Source organism: Psammomys obesus, unplaced genomic scaffold (assembly GCF_907164565.1).
Source record: "Psammomys obesus unplaced genomic scaffold, mPsaObe1.curated_primary_1811, whole genome shotgun sequence".
Lineage (NCBI taxonomy): Eukaryota > Metazoa > Chordata > Mammalia > Rodentia > Muridae > Psammomys > Psammomys obesus.
Window position 1 is genome coordinate 16,355,436 of NW_026596120.1, and position 18,289 is coordinate 16,373,724.

The 18,289-nt window shown below is 38.8% G+C and overlaps 1 protein-coding gene and 1 non-coding gene across 2 annotated transcripts in view; both read right to left on the bottom strand.

Annotated features, from left to right (window-relative positions):
• The window catches only part of Dock3 (dedicator of cytokinesis 3), a 270,999-nt gene that overhangs the window by 210,600 nt on the left and 42,110 nt on the right, over positions 1-18,289 (bottom strand). Inside the window, exon 4 of the mRNA XM_055629516.1 lies at positions 17,770-17,825. Within this exon, the coding sequence (XP_055485491.1) occupies positions 17,770-17,825 (56 nt within the window). The remainder of the gene's footprint in view (positions 1-17,769; positions 17,826-18,289) is intronic.
• On the bottom strand, positions 14,699-14,802 carry LOC129693211 (U6 spliceosomal RNA). Its single transcript, XR_008722837.1, has one exon. It is a non-coding gene; the product is annotated as a U6 spliceosomal RNA (small nuclear RNA).

Sequence of the window (18,289 nt, forward strand, 5' to 3'; positions counted from 1 at the left end):
TTAGTTAGTTAGTTAGTTAGTTAGTTAGTTAGTTAGTTAGTTAGTTAACAAAAAGAAAATCAATGATAAATGTCATACTTGAGGAAAATTGTATTGAATGAGGACATTTTTACTTTTTTCAAACTATTGAATAACTAGATGCAAATGACAATTTTAGAAGTTAATTCTATAGTCTTAAGAGTACTGCAGAGAAAAGAAGACCTCCCCTATCAGTGGACTTGGGGAGAAGCATGCATGTAGAGGGTGGAGGAAGGGAGGGATTGGGACAGGAGGAGGGAGGGAACCACAGGGGGGATACAAGGTGAATAAAGTGTAATTAATAAAGAAAAAAAGAGTACTGCAGAGCTATCTAGGGATATAAAGAAATAATCAGGGAGATAACATTATTAATAACAAAACAAATATAAAATTATGCCAACTGAATAATATAAGCTATCAGATTTTAGAATTGGTTTACGTGAAAAGATTTATTACAAATTCTTACATTAAGATAAACAACTGTAAAAGATCTGAAGTTGCTAAAAGAGAGTTAAGTTTGAAAGGCAAATGGGTATGAAGACGCTCTGCATACTATGCTATGTTATAAACAGAAACATGAAAACAATGAGAAACGCATGTTAAACAAGATTTGTACAAGAGACATCAAGGTAATAACACATCTGATATGACAGACTGTGTTTTCAGTGAAAGGTTAAGAGATTTAACCTTGAAACTGTAGAAAGAAATAGGCATGTTAGCAAAATTAATACAGAAATGAGACACATAAGATCAATAACAGAATGTCATTTCTTTGGAACCTTCTCTTTTTTGTTTTTAGCTACTAAAATCAGCAGCATTTGTGAGAGACTCATATTTTTCCTATTTTAAACTTACAAAATTTCTAACATACTGAAATCTATATTGTCAACCTACATTAATACTCATTCTCTTAAGCTATAATATGTAATCAATGTATTTAAGATTCAGAAATAGTATAATATATAAACACATTATTACATAAACTACGTACATATATACATATATACCAAAAAAAAAAACATAAAAATATACCAAATCACTAAACTGAATCCAAAGGAACCCCAGGTTTAACAGATTTTGAGTTCATGAGAAATGAAAATTTAGCAATGAAAAAGTGTAACACATGGACATTATACAATGGAGATAAGCAAGCAGCTGCACCATGGAAAGGAAAGAGCCCTTCAGAGAAAATGCCCACAACATCAAAGAAAGCATACCTAAGCTTTAGCCAGTTTCCACAAAAGAAATGAAGAAGAGGGGGAGGGGGAGAAGAAAAAGGGTTGTTTGGTTTTGATACAGGTTTTATCCTATATCCCAAGCTGATCTGAGAATCATTATGTAGAGCCTCAACTGGCCTCAAAGAACTGTTGTGATCTTGCCTTAACCTCCTGAGTGCTGGGGATTATAAACATAGCCACTTCTTGCCATATGCGCAACCCTGACCCTCTTGGTTTTTCTTTGCTACCCTAAAACAGTACTCTGGGACTTACGGGCCTTCTGGTTTTGCTTAACAAATGGCACAGTCAGCAGCATACTAAAAAGAAATACAGTAAAGCAAATCTTGGTGTGGGTACAGACGAGGGAATCGCAGGCCCAGAATGTTTATTTAGTTTTATGGTGCCTCACTGCATCACTCTTGGGAAATGCCATGTTAAGTACAGGAATACCCTGAAGGTGACAGAGCTCACTATGTGGAGGCAGCAGACAAGTCAGTTTCTGGAAAACTGAGCGGCGGCAGCACTTGGTCATGCATCGCCTTGCCCTGCTGATGTACTGAGGGATACCTCTAAAAAGACGCAGGTGTCCACCCGCACATTTACAGACTATGAAGAATTACAACTAAAAAGGGACAACAGCTCGGCACCGGCCGGCAGCATGGACTCAAGCCAGTTAGAGCCTTCATGGTACGCAGGTCATGCCGTATCACTATACCACCTACGAGGGCACAGACAGCCTAACATGAGCATCTGAACTATAATCTCTAGTGAAAGTTTGGTATCTCAAGACAAAAATGAGACATGAGAATAGATCAGAGAACGAGTTCCAAAAAGCCTTGGGCATAAGCTGTCAAGTTAATATAAAAACAAAGCAAAAAGTAAGCAGAGGAGAAATCTGGAAATCTCTGGCTGAGGATAACTAAATTCAGCTACCACAGGCAGAGGCACTCCACAGTGGCTGAAGGTGACCTTAGGACACATTATAATACTAAAAAACACACCCCTGATTAGAAATTTAAAATGTTAATAAAACAGAAAAGGCATGAAGTTATATGTGGAACTACATAAAACAGAACATGTGAGAAAAAGCCTGTATTATGCAAATGACCAAAATGTTACTATTTGACGTCAACAAACAAACAAACAAACAAACAAAAAACCCTCATCTGTTCTGCAGCAGGGCTCTCTTTGTTCTAGCGCCTTTCCTCCCATGAAAGCGTTTATCTACCCCAGCCACAACTGCCACAACCGCTTGTCTCTGCACAATTCTTTGTTCCAGGATACAAGATCCTAAAATCCACCAGGTAATGGTGGCTCATACCTTTAATCACAGACTTTGGTAGGCAGACGCAAGCAGATCTCTGTGAGTTCAAGCCCAGCTTGGTCTACAGAGTGAGTGCAAGGATAGCCAGGGAACAGAGAGACCCTATCTCAAAAAACAAACAAAAAAAATTTACAAAACGATCCTATTCCAAAACAACAGATCATCTGGAAGTATCTCCATCCTGATCTCAAGCTGTACTTCAGAGCAATTGAAATAAAAACTGCATGGTATTGGCATAGAAACAGAATGGTGGATCAATGGAACTGAATAGAAGACCCAGAAATAAATCCACACACCTACGAATACTTGATTTTTGACAAAGAAGTCAAAACCATTCAATGGAAAAAAAAAAAAAAAAGACAGCATCTTCAACAAATGGTGCTGGTCCAACTGCACGTCTACATGCAGAAAAATGAAAATAGATCCATATTTATCACCCTGCACAAAACTAAAGTCCAAGTGGATCAAAGACTTCAACATAAAACCAGACACACGAAATTGCTTAGAAGAAGAGCCTAGAACTCATTGGCACAGGAGACAATTTCCTGAATAGAGCTCCAACAGCACAGGCTCTAAGATCAACAAGCAATAAATGGGACCTCATGAAACTGAAAAGCTTCTGTAAAACAAAAGACACTGTCGACAGAACAAAACGAAAGCCTACAGGCTGGGAAAGGATTTTCACCAACCCTATATCTGACAGAAGTCTAATATCCAGACTACATAAAGAACTCAGAAGTTAAAAAGCAACAAATCAAGTAATCCAATTTAAAAATGGGGTATAGAACTAAACAGAGAATTCTCTGTAGAGGAATACAGAATGGCAGAGAAACACTTAAAGAAATGCTCAACATCCTTAGCCATCAGGGAAATGCAAATCAAAATGACCCTAAGATTTCATCTTATACCCATCAGAATGGCTAAGATCAAAAACTCAACTGACAATACATGCTGGAGAGGATGTGGAGAAAGGGGAACCCTCCTCCATTGCTGGTGGGAATGTAAACTTGTACAACCACTCTGGAAATCAATCTGGCACTTTCTCAGACAATCAGGAATAGCGCTTCCTCAAGATCCAGCTATACAACTCCTAGGCATATATCCAAAATATGCTCACGTATACAACAAGGACATTTGCTCAACCATGTTCATAGCAGCTTTATTCATAATAGCCAGAATCTGAAAACAACCCAGATGTCCCTCAACTGAGGAATGGATACAGAAATTGTGATACATTTACACAATGGAATAATACTCAGCAATTAAAAACAAGGAAATCATAAAATTTTCATGCAAATGATGGGTCTAGAAAAGATCATCCTGAATGAGGTATCCCAGAAACAGAAAGAACACACGGTATATACTCACTTGTAAGTGGATACTAGACCTATAATACAGGATAAAAATACTAAAATCTGTACACCTAAAGAAGCTAAACAAGAAGGAGGAGCCTGGGTAAGATGATCAATCCTCAGTTAGAAAGACAAATGGGATGGACATTGGAAGAAGGAGCAAACAAGAAACAGAACAGGAGTCTACCACAGAGGGCCTCTGAAAGACTCTACCCAGCAGTGTATCAAAGCAGATGCTGAGACTCATAACCCAATATTGGGCAGAGAGCAGGGAATCATATGAAAGAAGAGGGAGTTAGTAAGACCTGTAGAGGACAGGAAGTCCACAAAGAGAACAACAGAACCAAAATATCTGGGAACAGGGGTCTTTTCTGAGACTGATACTCAAACCAAGGTCCATTCATGGAGATAACCTAGAACCCCTGCTCAGATGTAGCCTATGGCAGCTCAGAATCTAAGGGGGTTCCTAGTAAGGGGAGCAGGGACTGTCTCTGACATGAACTCAGTGGCTAGCTCTCTGACCACCACCCCCCTTAGGGAGGAGCAGCCTTGCCAGGCCACAGAGAAGGACATTGTAGCCAGTCCTGATGAGATCTGATAAGCTAGGGTCAGAGGGAAGGGGAGCAGGACCTCCTCTATAAGTGGACTTAGAGAGGAACAAGAAGGGGATAAGGGAAGGAGGGTGGGATTGGGAGGAAATGAGGGAGGGGCTACAGCTGGGATACAAAGTGAATAAAATGTAATTAATGCAAAAATAGTTAATTTAAAAAGAATATATTCTGATAAAGGAACTGTGTAATGTGTGTCCATGGATACTGTTTTGTGTGTCATTCTATATCTAAAACAGCATGGAACAAAAAACTCAATCTGCCACTAGAATTCTTAAAATAACTGTGTAACAAAACCAATTTCATTACATTTAACACTTTTTAACTGATTGTAAGCCAAAATGATCATTCTTGGCATACCCAGTTAAAAATGTATATATGTATATATGTGAATATAAAACCTTTTTCCTTTTAAAAAAAAATTTATTATTATTTATTATAATTTATTCACTTTGTATCCTGGCTGTACCTCCTCTATCTTCTCCCCGCCCCCATGTCCCTCCCCTAGTCTACTGATAGGGGAGGACTATCTGACCAGCCTATTAGGTCTCATCAGGACTGTGTGGATCCTCATTTTCTGTGGCCTAGTAAGGCTACCCTGCCAGGGGGAGATGATCAAAGAGCAGGCAACAAAGTTCATGCCAGAAACTGCTCCTGTTTCCCTTACTAGGAAACCCACATGGAGACTGAACTATCCATAAGCTACATCTGACTAGAGGGGTCTAGGTCCTCTTCATGCATGATTCTTGGTTGATTCATCAGTCTCTGCAGGACCCCCTGGGCCCAGATTTTTTGGGCTCTGTTGGTCTCCTAGTGGAACTCCTGTCCCTTCCAGGTCTTTCTATCTCCCCCTTCTTCTATAAGATTCCCTGCACTCTGCCCAAAGTTTGGCTCTGAGTCTCAGCATCTGCTTCAATACCCTGCTAGGTAGAGTCTTTCAGAGGCCCTCTGTGGTGGGTTCCTGTTCTGTTCCCTGTCTTTAAAAGCTTCTGATGCCTATCCTGTTTGCCCTTCTGAATGAGGATTAAGTATCTTCCCTAGGGTCCTCCTTGTTGTTTAGCTTCTTTAAAACTATAGATTTTAGTATGTTTTTCCTATAGTATATGGCTAATATCCACTTATAAGTGAGTATCCCAGAAGCAGAAAGACACACGGCATATACTCACTTATAAGCGGATACTAGACCTATAAGATAGAATAAACATAATAAAATCTGTACACCCAAAGAAGCTAAACAAGAAGGAGGACCGGTGTATGATGATCAATCCTCACTTAGACAAATGGGATGGACAGTGGAAGTAGAAGAAAACAAGAAATAGGACAGGAGCTGTTTCTTTGATACTCTGATACCTAGCAGAGTATCAAAGCAGATGCTGAGACTCATAACCAAACCTTGGGCAGAGTGCAGGGAATCATATGAAAGAAGGGGGAGTTAGTAAGACCTGGGAAGGACAGGAGCTCCACAAGGACTAAATATATCTGTGCACAGGGTCTTTTCTGAGACTGTTTCTTCAACCAAGGACCATGTATGGATATAACCTAGAACCCCTGCGTGGATGGAGCCCATGGCAGCTCAGTATCCAAGTGGCTTCCCTAGTAAAGGATAACAGGGACTGTCTCTAAAATGAACTCAGTGGCTTACTCTTTGACCTCCCTCCCCCCTCTGTGAGGGAAGAGCAGCCTTGCTAGGACACAGAGGAGGACAATGTAGCCAGTCCTGATGAGACCTGATAAGCTAGGGTCAGATGGAAGGGAAGGAGGACCTCCTTTACCTTTACTTAGAGAGGGGCAGGGAGGAGAAGAGAGAGGGAGGGTGGAATTGGGAGGAAATGAGGATGGAGGCTACAGCTGGGATACAAAGTAAATAAACTTTAATTAATAATAAAAATAAATTAATTAATTAGAAAAAAGAAAAATGGGGTATAAAGCTAAACAGAGAATGTAAAAACTTTAGCATAAAGGCACAAGAACCTTTCTTCCTGTGTTCTGTTCTTGTGAACAGCAGGCTTTCCAATGTTCTTATCTTAGGCAATTTCGGGTTACAGGGGAAAAAATGTCATTTGAAAAGCAAGCTGTTGCTGCCTGCTCAACTAGTTAGAGGTTTATTAAGGACATTGACTTATCTCTGTGCTTTGTATGCCTAAGTACAGAGTGAAGCAGATAAGCCAAAGGAAAGGAGACAAAAACAAAGTACAGGCAGAGCTATGATACTTGTATCCTGTCTTACCGAAGAAAAAAAAAATACAAAGGACAGTAAACATGTTTTGCCTGTGTTTCAGCTACATCAGAAAGAAATCATCAAAAGCAAAAAGATATAGAAGGACTATGAAATGGGTCAAATACACACACTTTAAAATTTTTAGATCTAAAATTATATATGTAAAAAGTTATAGATATAAAACACATTTTTTATAAAGAAGGTTAAAGAACAAAGGAAATACCTTTAGGGGAGAAAAGACTTTAACTCATTATGTCCTACATTAAGAATTATTTTAAAATGGAAATAGAAAAAACTGAAGACAAGACCAGAAAGCTTAAGCACATTGTAGAAAGTCTGAGTAAGTCACAGTAAGATATGTAAACACACAACTTAAAGAATGACAGCATATAAATATGACTCAGTTACTTTTTTCCCCAAGGCCAGGTATTACTACAAACTTAGTTGATGCACTATCTTCTCCATACATTAGGAAGAAACCTCAAAAGGAGGCAGTAGAATCCCAGACACTCCAAACAACTTTATTTTATTTCTTTCTTTCCGGTTTATTGAACATGTGTGTGTGTGTGGTGCAAATGCACAGCATATACCATGTGGGGTGCCCAAGAATGGGCCTTGTTCTTTTGAAACGGGCCTCTCATGAAATCTATAGCTAGGCTGGCAGCCAACAAGGCCAAGCAACCCTCCTATCTCTGCCCAACACAGCACTGGGGTTACAGACTCACAGGACCACACCCAGATCTTTATTGGATGCTGGCATTTAACCTCAGGTCTTCATTCTGTCTAGCAAGCACTCTTACTCACTGAGTCAAACCTTAAAAGTAAACTCTTAAATTAAGCTTTTGGTGATTTTTAACAACAAAAATAAAGCAGAGATAGTCCCCAAAGCCCCTGGTAAATACTTATAGAGACAAAAACAAGCCTAACTGATAGCCTTCAGTGGACTACTATGTTGGCCCCAGGGAAGCTGCATAGCCCAGAATAAGCTATGGGATAGTGGCATTTAATCCAGTACCACTGACCAAACCACCAACTACTCAAATGTCTCACTACATTAATGATGTACAAACATCTTTCTCTTCCAAATATACAGTCTGGTTTAGAAGCTTGCTAGGTCACCTGAGAGAAGAGAAGCCATGAATCTAAAAAAAAGGTCCAAACGAGCTGGCTTATTGGTAAAAATTGGGGGTTTTGTATGCCATAAAGTACAACTCTTTTTCCTCACGTGGCCACGCCAATCACAATCTTGTGAGGCTACTAGGCTACTCGTGGGCTTTTGTCTCACATCCCGTCCAGACATTTAAAGTCCCTCTATAACTTGAGTGGCAATGAGGTAGTATGGGACTAGGAAGAAGCTACACGATGGCTTTCACTTAAGCAACACTGGCTGTTAATCTGACATAGGTAGCTCATCCTGAAGAGGTAAAGGTACACATAGACTAGGACAGATTCAATTGTAGATTCTGACAAAGGACAAATGGCCCCAAACAGCCTATATACTTCTGATGTTCTGATCAGGGTTCTGATCTTGGCTATGAAAGTATGTCAAGGCTTGATATAGTCAGCTGAAAAAAAAAAAAAAAAAAAACTCTATTTCTGAAACCTCACTAGCCATAGAACCAGTTAGCATAGGTATTGGGTACCGATTATCTGAGGTACTGACTATTTCCCCTTACCAGGACTACAGACTCAGGAACAATCTACTACTGTATAACTGAGTATGTTAATAGGAAATGTATCATAGACAATAAACTATGCCTAAGACCTATGCTACCTATCACTCACACAGACAGACAGACACACACACACACACACACCCCACAGGAAAATAATTGAGAGATAGGACAATGCAAGGTATGAGAAATTTAAGACAATGGAACCTCAAAAAAGGAAACAAACAAATCTCGAAAATGAAAAATCCAAAGTAACAAAAAACACACAGCTAAATTTCTCTACACTAACAAAAAGATACATACATATACTTGTGTGTGTCCTTTGTATATATACAATATATGTATGTTTTGTGGGTGCATTCATGCCAGTGAATGCAGTCAAGTATGTACCTTGGTACATATTTGGAGATCAGAAGACAGCCTGGGGTGTCAGTAATCACCTTCCCCCTCCAAGTTTGATACAAGGTCTCTCTGAGGTTTTCTGGACATTTGATGGCTAATCCTGTAGCGAATTTGACTACATCTTCAGTCAACTAAAACCCAAGTAGCTGGGTATGCATGTGAAAGGCTTTCTTTATTGGATCATTTGAGAGGAAAAAACTCAACCTAAATGAGTAACACTTTCTAGTGGCAGCCCACATAAAAGGACATGGAAGAAAGAAGCTTTTGATTTTTTGCCTGCTTGTCCTCACTCTTTCTGGCAAGTTCATCTATCTTGTTGCTATGGTATTTCTTTACTTATCAGAATATGCTTCTTCAGAATTACAACACAGACTGAAAACCAGAAGGTCTACTGGAATTCCCCAGGACTCCTGCACTAGATTGGGACTGCTGAGACATACAGTCTTTTGTTTCTCTGACTAATATTTTTCCTGAGATAAGGTGTTTCTGTGTAGCCCTGGCTATCCTGGAACTTGCTATATAGACCAGGCTGGCCTCAAACTCAGAGATCCACCTACTTCTGCCTCCCTGGTGCTGGGATTAAAGGCATGTGCCACCTTTAATTGATAGATGCCTTCATCAGTACTCAGTCTTATGGACTGAACAACTACCAGATTCTTTGCCTTTCCCATAGGAAACAGCCATTGTTGGACTACTGGAACACAAATGGTATGACACTTTTTCACTGTATCAATTTTACTCCTTTAGAAAACCCTAATGAACACATATTGTGTATTCAGGCTAGCGACCCATATACTTCCAGTGAGTCTCCTGTATCTACCTCTCATCATAGAGACACTAGGATTACAGATGCTGGTAATGTATTTCCAGATTGTACATGAATTCTGATTCCTGAACTCAGGTCCTCATGTTTGTATAATAAGTGTTTTTTTCCCCACTATCTTCCTCAGCCTAGATATATTTCCATTTTGATAATTTTGTTACATTCAATTTATATAATTCCACAAGTTATACAAAATATGAAATTATAATGCCCAAAAGCTCTAATACAAAATGACTGCTTTTAAAGACCAAACAAAAACCCAAGCTTCTTTTGAAAAATACGTTTCAGAAAAAAAAAAAAAATGTTTAGAATTAGTTCCTTGTTAGCACCTACTGCATTTAAAAGCCTTTCTCTGGCAAAGCAACATAATCGATTAAAGGCATATTAATACCAAAAAGAGTTCTGCTGTGCCATAGGGGCATAAAGATTGTTTAGAGATTAAGATATCTGAGAATCAACCAGTGAAGGAAGAAGTTTTCTTTTAATTATGTAAAAATACATCCTTTTAAAAGATTGTCATAAATTTCTTCTTACCAGGAGTTTCAACCAAAAACTGACACATCATAAGAGACCAGGTTGGGAATGCAAACTTGTACAACCACTTTGGAAATCAATCTGGTGCTTTCTCAGACAATTAGGAATAGTGATTCCTCAAGATCCAGTTATCCCACTCCTAGGCATATATCCAAAAGATGCTCAAGTACACAACAAGGACATTTGCTCAACCATGTTTGTAGCAGCTTTATTCGTAATAGCCAGAACCTAGAAACAATCCAGATGTCCCTCAGTTGAGGAATGGATACAGAAAATGTGGTACTTTTACACAATGGAATACTATTCAGCAATTAAAAAAGAGGAAATCATGAAATTTGCAGGCAAATGGTGGGACCTAGAAACGACAATCCTGAGTGAGGTATCCCAAAAGCAGAAAGACACACAACTTTATATACTAACTTATATAGACCTATATAAGTATATACTAACTTATATAGACCTATAAGACAGGATAAATATACTGAAATCGATATACCTAAAGATAAACAGGAAAGAGGACCCGGGGTAAGATGATCAATCCTCACTTAGAAAGACAAATGGGATGGACATTGGATGTAGGAGAAAACAAGTATCAGGACAGGAGTCTACCACAGAGGGCCTCTGAAAGACTCTACCTAGCAGTGTATCAAAGCAGATATTAAGACTCATAACCAAACCTTGGGCAGAGTGCAGGGAATCATACAAAAGAAAGAGGAGTTAGTAAGACCTGGAGAGGACAGGAGCTCCACAAGGACCAAATATATCAGGGCACAGGGGTCTTTCATGAGACTGTTTCTCCAACCAAGGACCATGTATGGATATAACCTAGAACCCCTGCTCAGATATAGCCCATGGTAGCTCAGTATCCAAGTGAGTTCTCTATTAAGGGGAACAGGGACTATTTCTGATATGAACTCAATGGCTGGCTCTTCGACACCCCCCCCACCCCCTAGGGAGAAGCAGCCTTGCTAGGGTCAGATGGAAGGGGAGGAGGTCCTCCCCTATCTGTGGGCTTGGAAAGGGGCAGGGAGGAGATGAGGGAAGGGAGGGAGGGAGGGTCGGATTGGGAGGGAATGAGGGAGGGGGCTATGGCTGGGATACAAAGTAAATAACCTGTGATTAATATAAAAAAAAGAAATGTAAATAAACAGACTTAAGAAGTACGTTAAAAACAGAGAGAGAGAGAGAGACCAGGTGAAGCTGACACAATATACAGAATAAACATTTTGCCAACTGTCAGGTCTCCCAACTATTCTCAAAACCTATTTACGTTTCAGATGTCATTTGTGCTTCCACACATCTCTCTTCCCCATCCCCCATGCTCCTCTAAAAAGCCATTTATTTTTCTAGAAGTGCCTCTATGCCCCTTCTTTTTCTCTATTAAAAATATTATGATGAGCTCTCAAATATCATTGCTGCTTTGGTGTTCATTTCTTCTATGAAGCTCTTGTGCACGTAAAATTAAAAACAAGCCTGCATGCTTTGTCTTCTGTTAAAAAAAAAAAAAAAAAAGAAACCATACAATTCAGTTGGAAGCTTCGAATACATTCTTCTTAATATAGACTACACTCAAATACATTAAGAAAGACCCAGGTAGTGGTAGCGCACACCTTCGATCCCAGCACTCAGGAGGCAGAGGCAGGCGGATCTCTCTGAGTTTGAGAGCAGCCTCTTCTACAGAGCTAGTTCCCCAAATTTTTGTCACTGACATCACAATCAACGCCATATATCTGCTGATAAATTTTGCAACTATAGTTATTCTTAATTGTACTTTATTTTAATATTGAAATTATAAGTGATTTATATACTACCTTGTTAATATTCATGTTTTCATGTTCCTATTTTTGCCTTCGTTGAATTCTACACTTTCATTTTCCTTTATGCCATATAGCAAGCACCCTTTCTCCTCCAACTTAAAGATCTCATTCCTTGTATTTCTTGCTAGACATGTCTACTTGTGATAAATTACCTCTGCTACTGTTTGTATGGGAAAAAAATCTTTCTCTTCATATTTAAAGTGTCATTTTATTAGACACAACATTTTTGCTAGATGGTTTGTTCCTATGGTATGTTGTTTTACTCTGAAAAGACTGTACTGAGAAATCTGCTATATAACCTTTTTTAAAATTTTAATTTTATAATTTACTCACTTTAGGGCTGGAGAGAGGCTCAACTATTAAGAGCACTGTCTGCTCTTCCAGAGTTCCTGATTTCAATTCCCAGCAACCACATGGTAACTCACAACCATCTATACTGGGATGATGCCCTCCTCTGGCATGCAGATGTACATGAAGATAGAACACTCATATACATAAAAAAATATATCTTAAAACATTATTTACCTTATTATTATTATTTTATTCAATTTGTATCCCAGCTATAGCCCCCTCCCTTATCTCCTCCCAATCCCATCCTCCCTCCCACTTCTCCCCCTATGCCCCATCCCTAGTCTACTGATAGGGGAGGTACTGCTCCCCTTCTATCTGACCCTAGCCTATCAGGTCTCATCAGCGCTGGCTGCATTGTCTTCTCTGTTGCCTGGCCAGGCTGCACCAGAGAGCCTGCCAGAGACAGCCTCTGCTCCCCTTAGTAGGGAACCCACTTGGAGACTAAGCTGCCATGGGCTACATCTGAGCAGGGGTTTTAGGTCCTCTCCATGCATGGTCCTTAGTTGGGGTATCAGTCTCTGCAGGGCCCTTAGGGCCTGGTTTTGTGGTTTGGTTGGTTGGTTAGTTGGTTGGTTTTGTTTTGTTTTTGTTTGTTTGTTTTTCTTTTGGCTCTTTTGGTCTCCTTTTGTAGCTCCTGTCCCCTCCAGGTCTTTCTATCTCTCCCTTCTTTGATCAAATTCCATGCCCTCTGCCCAAAGTTTGGCTATGAGTCTCAGTCTCTACTTTGAAACCCTGCTGGGTAGAATCTTTCAGAGGCCCTCTGTGGTAGGCTCCTGTTCAGAGAATTCTCAATAGAGGAATATCAAATGGCAGAAAAACACTTAAAGAAATGTTCAACGTCCTTAGTCATCAGGGAGAAACACTTACATCCATCAGAACGGCTAAAATCAAAACCAAAAACTCAAGTGACAACACATGTTAGAGAAGATGTAGAAAAAAGGGGAATCCTCCTCCATTGCTGGTGGGAATGTAAACTTGTACAACCACTTTGGAAATCAATCTGGTGCTTTCTCAGAAAATTAGAAACTAGTACTACCTCAAGATCCAGCTATCCCACTCCTAGGCATATATCCAAAAGATGCTCACGTATACAACAAGGACATCTGCTCAACCATGTTCATAGCAGCTCTATTCATAACAGGCAGAATCTGGAAACAATCTAGATGTCCCTCAACAGAGGAATGGATACAGAAATTGTGGTACATTTAAACAATGAAATACTACTCAGCTATTAAAAACAAAATGATGAAATTTGGAGGCAAATGGTGGGAACTAGAAAAGATCATCTTGAGTGAGGTAAACCAGAAGCAGAAAGACACACATAGTATATACTCACTCATAAGTGGTTATTAAACATAAAATTAAGGATAAACATACTAAAATCTATACTCCTAAAGAGCTAAACAACAAGGAAGACCCTAGGGAAGATTCTCAATCCTCATTCAGAAGGGAAAATGCAATAGACATTGGAAGCAGGAGAAGACGGAATTTATTCACTTTATATCCCGATTGTAGCCCCATTCCTTGTCTCCCCCCATCCCAACCTCCGTCCCTCTTCCCGCCTTTCCCCCTCCCCTAGTCTACATAAAGTAGGAGCCCTCTTCCCCCACCATCTGACTCTAGCCTATCAAGTCTTATCCGGTCCACCTGGAGCCTAGCCCTCTGTGGCCTGACAAATCTGCCCCACCAGTAGGAAGTGAACAAAGAGTAAGCAACAGAGTCCATGTCAGAGACAGTCTCTGCTCCCCTTACTAGAGAACCCACATGGAGACTGAGCTGCCCATGGGCTACATCTGAGCAAGGGGCCTAGGTCCTCCCCAAGCATAGTCCTTGGTTGATGCATCAGTCTCTGCAGGGACTCCTGGGTCCAGATTTGTTGGCTTTATTGGTCTCCTTGTGGAGCTCCTGACCCCTCCGGGTCCTTCTATCCCTCCAGTCTTCCATAAGACCCCAAGTGCTCTGCCCAAAGTTTGGCTGTGAGTCTCTGCATCTGTTTTGATCCCCTGTTGGGTGGAGTTTTTCAGAGAACATCTATGGTAAGCTCCCATCCTGTTTCCTCTCTTCAACTGCTTCCAGTATTTGCCCTTCTGAATGAAAATTAATCATCCTCCCTAAAGTCCTCCTTGTTATTTAGCTTCTTTAGGTCTGTGGATTTTAGAATGGTTATTCTGTATTCAAAAGTTTTAAAAGTGGCTTCATTTTTTCAAAAGTGGCTGTTGACCGTTTTGTTCTCCCTAGGGCCCTGAATCATCTTAACTGGATTCTGAACCACTCATATAAATACATTACTGTATATATGACTGTTAAATCAGTGTTCTGTAAAGGATGAGGGGTGAGATTTCCTAGTACACCTTTTATATTTTTTAATATGAGCACTTCATGCATCTGTGTGTCATCCTTGTACAGTGGCCATGTTAATTTTTGTATGGCTCCAATTTTACTATGTGTGCTGCCAAAGTGAGCATTTAGTCCACCGTCTTGCTGATGCCAAGAAAGACTACCATTGTCTTCCTACGCTCTGTTCTACCATGTGATGACAAAATGAAATTTTCTGAGGGAAAAAAAAAAGCAAAGTAAACATGAAGTGCTTCCTATGTGCATCTGCTCCTCCATGGATCAGAACCTTTAAAATCCTGTCTGTGTCCATTGTTCTCCAGTGCCTGCAGAAAGTTTGTTTGTTTTGTACTTTATCTGGGTTTTAGAACTTCTGTTCTGTACAATGACCCTGCTAGGCATCTAGATACAACAGTTAGTTTTAGGTAGCTTTCTGAGATTTATATCCAAAGACCTTTGCTGCTATGCTCCCACAGAGAAAGAGAACATCCAACAAATATGACTGATAGGAGTAATCCTCTGCTACAACTCCTCTGCTTTCCCTAAGACAAAAAGAATTCAGGTGTATGCTCTTCTACTACCAAATTGTCTCTCAAGTCTTCACAGTTATTTTTTTTAAGGCCCATGGTTCTTGAACTCAAGGTGAGTCACTTATCATGAGGAAGAATTGTCTTGCTGATATTTCCTGAGACACTCTATTTCTATATCACTGCTATAAGTCAGTCCTTCCACTCACTCCATGGTGCTTCTGTCAAAGATCATAGTGCTATAGATCAAGAATAACATTGTTATGTTTTGCTATATGCCATTTCAACTCAGAAAATGTTTTTGTAACTTTTGAGGTTTATACCTTCCCTATTGTAAGTCTAGATACACCCTTTTCCTCATACAACTTCTATATAGTGTTTATAATTTTGAAAGTTCTTATTTAAAAATTTGAAGTTGCAGATTATGTCTTGCAAAGATTCTGTAATGTAGGATATCCACGTTTACAGACATACACACTTAGTGTATGTTCATTTTATAAAAAGGAAAGAGGGAAAAATAAGAAATATGTCAGGATTGTGGATGTGGCTCAGTGGTAGACTGCGTATTTGTCACATACAGGGCTCTGTGTTTACTTCCTACCACACACCCATACAAAAAGGGGGAGCATAAATAATTGTTTTAATAGTATTTTAATATTATCATACTGTTGTAATTTTTACAATTCTCCAATACCAAACTTTACCTTGGAAGTCAGATCAGTGATTTACTAGTAATTACCACTTCCAAACTAACCTTCTGAGAACTGAGGTTAAGGCTGAGCACATGAACTTTGTTACACAACCTCCTTTGCCAGCTGCAGTTATTAGAATAATATCGAGAAGAAAAAAAAAAAAGGGATGTGTTCCTTACTGTTCCTATAAACAATTGCTCTACCAATGAAAATTGGCTTTAGCATCCAGGTTTTTTTTAACAGCAACAGAGTGTGCCCTGATTGCCACATTGTTCATAAGCAGCACCAGCAGCCCTGCCACCCCCTTTCTCAAATACTTGTGCTCTATCGGCTCCAGACCCAGGCCCCCCACTTGCGAGGATCTGGTCTCCCCACCCTACCGTACTTTGACATTTGAGTAGACTGATATCTGTTGTTGTCATTGTTTGGTTGATATCAGTATTTCCTCTTTTGGTTTGCGCCCTTTAAACATGAGCACAAAGAGTGTCCTATATTAAATTCCACTTCATAATTTAATGTTTTTATGACTATGGTACTCTGATTATTATTCACTCTCCAGTCAAAAGCTTTCTTAGTAGAAATTAAGTAGCCCTTGAGTTTTGCATTTTAAGATAAATTTTGAAGAATTAAATACAAAATAGGACATTACAATAACAGTAGCCTTAAAAAGCACTCTCTACGTGTAAAACAACAATGGCAACATTTGGAATATTTACGTCTCACCTCTTTTTTATGAGGATTGCTTTTGTTTTTCTTTGTTGTTGTTATATAAATATCTCTTTAATATGTTATTTTAATTTTTTATTTTATTTAAGTGGATTTTTTACTCACATAATATATCCTGGTTACAGTTTCCCCTCCCTCTATTCCTCCCAGTTTCTCCCCACCTTTTCTCCCAACCAGATCCATACCCTTTCTGTTCTATCTTTCATTTAAAAACAAACAGGCTTTTGAGAAATAATAATAAAACATAATAAGATAAAACAAAATACATCAGAATCACGCAAAACAAACAGAAGAAAAAGAGTTCAAGTTAGGCACAAGAATTAGAGACTACTCATTCATACACTCAGAAATCCCATAAAAACACTAAACTATGGTGACACATGCCTTTAATCCTAGCACTCGAGAAGCAGAGGCAGGCAAGTCTCTATGAGAACAGCCTGATTTAGACAAGCAATTTCCAGGCTAGTGAGAGCCACACAGTGAGACCCTGTCTAAAAAACAAACAAACAAATGAACAAAACAAACAAAACAAAAATCTGTTTTTGTTTTTCAAATGTGTGCTTTAAAGTATCTATTTTGCATACATAATGTTTTCTATCCATAAGGTATACTTTTAAACTATTTTTTAAAGATATATTTATTTAGTATGTATATAATGTGTATTTGCATGTACGCCTGCACGCCAGAAGAGGGCACCAGATCTCATTACAGATGGTTGTGAGCCACCGTGTGGTTACTGGGAATTGAACTCAGGACCTGTGGAAGAGCAGCCAGCACTCTTAACCTCTGAGCCATCTCTCCAGCCCCACCTTTAAACTTTTTTTAATCTCTACCTACAAACAAAAGATTTTAAAGTTTCCTTCACTCTGACATGCAACAATAAAATGACAAACTTATCTCTAATACCTAGTGTATAAATAATTATTCTTAGTATCCTTGTATTATAAAAACACTACATACATACCTGCTTTGACAAAACTGTAGCTAAGGGTATTTACCCAGAATGGTTTAAAATATTTAGAACTCAGGATTCTATATAATAATAAACATATATTTTTAAAAACTTGTCAATAATACATTTTAAACTATGAACCAAGTCAGACTTCCTCTGTAACCTTTAATAATCATAAGTTAACTTATGCTAATTACTCACCCCCTATTACTGACAATTGCCTTTTTCAAATGAATATAATTCGCAGGAAAGATCCCCTGTAAAACAAATAAAAATCCAGTTAATAAAATATAAATTGTGATTAACATCTCATATACATTAAAAGAGAATGGAAATGCAGTAGATATTCTATTAAAACAACCACTTTGCATATCAAGAATACAGAATTGAACAAAGAGCATTAGGTTGGGATTTTATAGTCATGTATAACTAATCTGTATCCTCAAAAAAAAAAAAAAAAAAGGACAGCCTTAAACACTTCATAAATAAATACTAAACATTACAATGTAATTACAAAGTAGAAATAGTCTATCAGGTGACTCACCAACTACAGTGTTGTGCACAGGCCATTTGTGTCCGAAACCCACATCATCATCTCATCATGATAACAGTTATCCAGCTTTGAGTGTGAGAAACAATTTTTAGACTCTTGCTAATATTTAAGAATGCATCAATTTGAGAGATTTTTATAAATATTTCTTTTCTTTTCAAACTATTTTCA